This window comes from Bison bison, unplaced genomic scaffold (assembly GCF_000754665.1).
Source record: "Bison bison bison isolate TAMUID 2011002044 unplaced genomic scaffold, Bison_UMD1.0 scf7180017864456, whole genome shotgun sequence".
Lineage (NCBI taxonomy): Eukaryota > Metazoa > Chordata > Mammalia > Artiodactyla > Bovidae > Bison > Bison bison.
The window spans coordinates 9,346,555-9,352,363 of NW_011495018.1; the positions used below are offsets into that span (position 1 = coordinate 9,346,555).

General features: G+C 49.8%; 1 protein-coding gene across 4 annotated transcripts in view; it reads right to left on the reverse strand.

Moving 5' to 3' along the window:
* TACC2 (transforming, acidic coiled-coil containing protein 2) overlaps positions 1 to 5,809 on the reverse strand; it is a 236,236-nt gene that overhangs the window by 27,547 nt on the left and 202,880 nt on the right. For 3 of the 4 annotated variants that reach the window (XM_010859224.1, XM_010859225.1, XM_010859226.1), the window contains one exon: positions 4,791 to 4,992. In XM_010859224.1, coding sequence (XP_010857526.1) covers positions 4,791 to 4,992 — 202 coding nt within the window. Of the gene's footprint in view, positions 1 to 4,697; positions 4,993 to 5,809 lie in introns of all 4 variants that reach the window. The other variant, XM_010859223.1, reaches the window with a different exon arrangement.

The following is a 5,809-nucleotide window of genomic DNA, read 5'->3' on the forward strand; positions in this document are numbered from 1 at the left end:
AGGGTGCAATTGAGTCCAGATTGTCATTCCCAGGATCAAGGAAGCCACCTCACCGACTTCTCCAGGCCTATTAACTCATTCATAAAATGGAGTTCAAAGTGCACACCTCTTACAGGATAAAATGAATTGATGTAAAGCCCCACAGCTGGTCATGCAAAAGGTAATGGATTGCAACCAGGTCTATTATTGCTCACTGCTAATATTTCTGAAACTTTTAACATATGCGATGAGAGGAGAAGAGGCTTTCAGAAAGGGACAAGGACACTGCTCCGATTTCCCTGGGTGGCCCTTCTATATGTCTGTATCTCAATGGCAATGGTGCCCACCACTGAAGCTGAAGCTCCAACATTTTGACCACCTGATATAAAGAACTGACTCATTGGAAAAGACCCTGATGCTGGGAAAGATTGAAGGCAGGAGGAGAAGGTGACGACAGAGGATGAGATGGCTGGATGGCATCATGGACTCAATGGACATGAGTTTGAGCAAGGTCCAGGAGTTGGGGATAGATTGGAAAGCCTGAAGTGCTACAGCCAGTGGGGTCAAAAAGAGTTGGACACGACTGAGCAACTGAACTGAAGTGAACTGAAGAATAGGTTAGGCTTCCTCCTGAGGACACCTTCCTCTCTGCTGGATTGTAAGAGGGAGAGGCTGATGCCCTAGCAATGGGCCATCCAGATCTGTGAATCTAAAGCCACCACTCCCTCAGGGTCTCGGACCAGAGACAGGGGAGATCTCAGAGGCTCTGTCGCCCAGTGGTTTCTAAACTTTTCATCCCTGGGAACCACATGGACTAAGTTTCCTCTCAAGGCATCACATTTCAAAAGATTGCCCTAGAAAATGGCATTTGCTAAGCAAGGGTTCAAAGAAAACTGTTTGATCATCAAGCTCCGGTTTTAAGCAATTGGAGACTATCGATGTCACCACAGAGAGTTGATGAGCTTATAGACCCCAAACATGCAATTTTAACTAGCTGGGCATCCATCTAAACTAGGTCTATTCAGGTTTTTTTGGAATATTAAGACGATTTGAATCTCCTGTGGACCCAGGTTAGGAAGTTCAACATCCTCATTCTACATTTAACGAAAGGAAGCCTGAAAGACGGTTGTTGGGAAGCCCAGTACAAAATAGCCAGTTGGAGGAAGTCCTTGGGAAAATGGCGAAGGGCCAGAAGTACCCTGGCTTGGTGCTGCGGGCAGAAAAACATCTCCTGCCTTTGGTTATGCCCGGCGCCAAGATTTAATAATAAATATTAAAGATGTTGCTTGAGAAAACAGGTTATGGGTAAGCACATGGGTCACTTAGAGCACGCTGTCCTTGAAATATTTTTACTGATTAGGTGTTAACCCCGTACGCGCTCTGCTGGCTGTATACTCTAAGCTCTTTGTTCCTGCTTCTATAAAAAGTCTTGACTGCAGAAATAAACTTCTCAGCCCTTGCAAGAGACTGTCCGAGTGTCATTCTTTCAGGTTCATCGCTTCCAAGTCCTGGGGAGAAAGTCCCCAACAACGGTCACATAAAGACTGAGGTGGGGAAGAAGAGGCCCTTCAAGTCGGGCAAATCTGGTCCTACATGGATTAGCCCCTCAACACTGAGCAAATCTCTAACAGCTCAGATCCTCCGCTCTCAGGTTCTTTCTGGGGGACATATCTGTTCCCCGCCTCCACCTGGTGTGGCCAGACATGACCTCATGAACAGGAAGGACAATTCAAGAACAGGGCTCCATCCATTTCTACGTCCGGTTGCTGGAGGGAACAGGTACACCCGAGAGATGGACACAGACCACACCTCCTGAAACTGAAACTTCTGGATTCACACATCCAGTGGATTTCCCATTGCCCACCAGCGACAAATACGGGCAGGGCTTCCCAAATCTTCAGTCATTTTCTAAGAAGGCAGGTTTACTAGAGTTTTGTTCCAAACTGATGGATTTCCCTATTTTTTTAATTTTTTAGCAGAAAACAATTCTCGAATATGTCAATGAGCTAGTGAGTGGTCTTCATTCCAAGTTGAAGATGAAGAAATGGATGTCACCACTGAATGAGGCACCTATTAGCTTAAAAGGTATTATTAGGATCTTTCTATTTTCTTGCATGCTTAGTCACTCAGTCATGTCTGAGTCTTTGCAACCCTCTGGACTGTAGCCTGCCAGGCTCCTCTGTCCATAGGTTGCCATTTCCTTCTCCAATGGATCTTCCTGACCCAGGGATTTTCTGTTTTCTATGAAAATAATGCATGCATTTATCTGATTCCTGGTAATACAACCACATACATATACCACAAAACACATATACTTTTTGATTCCTGCCTTCAATGGCAAGTTCAGGTTGGCTTCTGTACGTTTCTATGACATTTAACAGATCCTTTCCAAACCTCAAGGGATGTGAACCAGCAGGAGCTATCAGAATGGCCAGGTCCCCCCTGGTCCTCACCTACCCCTGCTGCTTCTGGGATGTCCACACATCTCCCTCACACAGGAGGTGAGTGATGCAAAACTCAGACTATGTGGACACTACCCTGTATACCTGCCTAGCCTTCTGTTTTCTTTCCCCACAAAGCTGTCTTTAGCTCCCACTGTGTTCATGGCGCTCTGAGAAAAGCTGCCTCAGATAGGGTTCTTGTTGTCAAGAAACACACAATCTAGTGGAGAGGCAAGAGATGCACTTGAATCATTGTTACTGCATCAAGCAACCTCGAAGTAGGTTCAGACCAGGCACTGAGGACAGGCAGCGAGGGGCCATGACCAGGGAAAGGCTGGGAGTGGGCAGGACAAGCCCGAGAGACAGGGAAGTGGGGGGCATCCTGCAGCAGCCACTGCAGAGGGGCTGGAGGGGGGTCCCATCCGGTGGGGTTCCTGGCCCAGGGGTGTGTGCAGAGAGGAAGAGGAGGACTGAAGTAGAGCTGAGGCCAGACCCCAGGCCCCCAGGGTCACGGTGGAGTAAGATGGCCACTGTTAAGTCTCCCAAGCCCCCGGCCGCAGGGCTAACCCGACAGCCAACCCAAGCCTCCATTATTCAGAAAATACAATGCCCTGAAGTCCAAGTCTTTCATCATCAAAATACAGAAAGGCGTGTCATAAGATAAGCATCCACAGTCTCCCCCAGACTTGAAATGGCTCTCACTGTACCACTACTCAGAAACCTCTGGGCACAAAGCATGCCACCCAGGCCCTGGATCAGGAAGAGCCTCCGGGGAAGCTTTCCAAGTTACACGGGCAGCTGTGGAGACAAGAACATAGAGCACGGACTTGAGGACACAGCTGGGGAAGGAGAGGGCTGGATGAATTGAGAGAGCGGCAGACATGTGTAAATTAGCACGGATAAAACAGCCAGTGGGGATCTGCTGTATGACGCAGGGAGCTCAAGTCAGACGCTCTGTGACAACCTAGAGGGGTGGGAGTCCCCTGGTGGCTCAGACGGTAAAGAATCTGCCTGCAATGTGGGAGACCTAGGTTCGATCCCTGGGTCGGGAAAATCCCCTAGAGGAAGGCATGGGAACCCACTCCAGTATTCTTGCCTGGAGAATTCCATGGACAGAGAAGCCTGGCAGGTTACACTCCATGGGGTTGAAAAGAGTCGGACGTGACTGACTGACTACATTTTCACTTTTCACTTTCAGAGGGGAGGTGGGAGGGAGGTTCAAGAGGAAGGAGACATACGTACACCTATGGCAGATTTATGCTGATGTATGGCAGCAGCTGCTGCTGCTAAGTCGCTTCAGTCGTGTACTACTCTGTGCAGCCCCATAGATGGCAGCCACCAGGCTCCTCTGTCCCTGGGATTCTCAAGGCAAGAACACTGGAGTGGGTTGCCATTTCCTTCTCCAATATGTATGGCAGAGATCAACACAATATTGTAAAGCAATTTTCCTCCAATTAAAAATAAATAAATTTTAAAAATGTCCTTGGTTACACCCTTGCTCCACCCAGGTCGGAGGCAGGAGGTGGCCTCATAGAGTTCACGGTTCCTTATTAGCAGCAAAGAAGTGGATAAGGTTTCCCTGTATGATTATCCTCATACTGAATGCTACTCAGTTTTTAAGACTTGCTAGAAATTAAGATCTTAGAGAGGGAAACTTAGACCCATCAATGATAGCCCAGAGTACTGGAACGATGGCCCACGACTAGGCTCACAAGCCCCACATGAGGTGGGTGGAGGACAGGCCCTGTGAGGACTAGGAATGCAGGGTCCCATCATATCCCTCCCTGGAAGGTTCTAGTTGCCAACTTAAGATATACGGATTTTTCAAGCCAAAGAATCAGGCAGACAGCTGCAAGTCGATACATGTTAAGGGGGAAGAAGATAAGAATGACGTAAGTGACACACCTAGGGCCTGTGAGAGGGACTCAGGGTTCTCGCTGGCAAGTCGAGGGAAAGCCTCTGGTTTAGGGCTTGAGCATAAGGTGCTGGTTACATGGTGGAAGGTCCCGAGGGGCCGATGAACTGTAGGGACCCCGAGAGGCCCCCAGGCTAGTTTACCCAGCCGAGCATTCGACACAAAATCCTCAAGGAACACAAGCCATACAGCTGAGAAGGTACAAAGCTTGGGGGAGCTCAGGGCCAGGTGTTAGTGGGTGCTCTGCTAGCTCTCAGCAGGTGCCTGCGGGTCACGGCACAGCAGGGTTCAAGCCTCAGGCTGTGTTAACAGGCAGCCTAGCTCAGGGAGCCCGGGGAGGCGGCGATCCACAGCACAGTTACCTGGCTTAGCAGTTTCTCTCCTGGCCTTTTGCTCCCTAGGGGCAGTGGTCTCCAAGGCAGGGTGGGAGTCCAGCTGGCCACCAAGCTGCTTACCCTCCGTGGGTGAATTGAATTTGGTCTCGTTCACGAAGGTGGACAGGTCCGAGGGCTGGGGGTAGTCCTGTTTGTCAGCCTCCAGGTCCACCGTCATGCACGTCCACTTCTGATTGGTGACCGCCAGCTTCTCCTCGTCAGTTGCATGGACCACCGCCGAGATCACGGGCGGCGTTTCCGGCGTGGCCGCGGGGGTAGGGTCCTACCAGGAGAAGGGAAGCCATCTCTCGTCTCGTCCCGTATCTGTGCCCACCCACGGGGTCTGGGTACCTCCACCCAGGATGGGACCCTGTCACATTCCTCTGCTCAAAACAGTTCTAAGGAAACAAATTCTTTCCTCTATGAATTTCCTTTTCTGATGGCTTGTTTCAGGGGGTGATGACCATGGGTTTAAAAAGGAATTAGGATTTTGTGTTTTGATTATTTGAGACATTCCTGCTCATTCACTTTGAGAAAAATAAAGAAAATTTTTACATCTGGCACTTTTATTAGGACAACTATAGTGTTATGCCCACAAAGGGCTGGACATCAATACCACCGACATTGCCCAACAATCGTCACGCCTGATGCCAGAGGTAGAGAAAGTGAGTTTCAGCCCCATCTCCACAGAGGTGTGCAGCTGAGCAGGGCAGGGTGGGAGCCCAAAATGTTACAACAGATGTGGCACTGGACCCAAGACCCCTCTGGTGGGGCTGGGCGCCTCTCTGCAGCCCCACCCTGGCCAGGGTTGGCCTGGCTGGGGTCTCACTGGCTTGGATGAGGGCGGCAGAGGAGATCTGCTTATGACCTTGAATGGCCTGACACACATTCCTGGTCTGTAAAGAAGGTGAGAGGAACTGGTAAGAGGGAGACAGAGAGCTGTATGAAGAAAGAGCCCAGCCCCCATTTCTTTAGGGGATGGAGTCCCTTTTCCGCCCCAGTCCTTACACAATCCAGGGCTCCTCGCGCACGTTCAGTTCTTTCTCTCTGTATATGCGTTTATCTCCACAGACTTCCTCAACTTGATATTTAAGGATGTT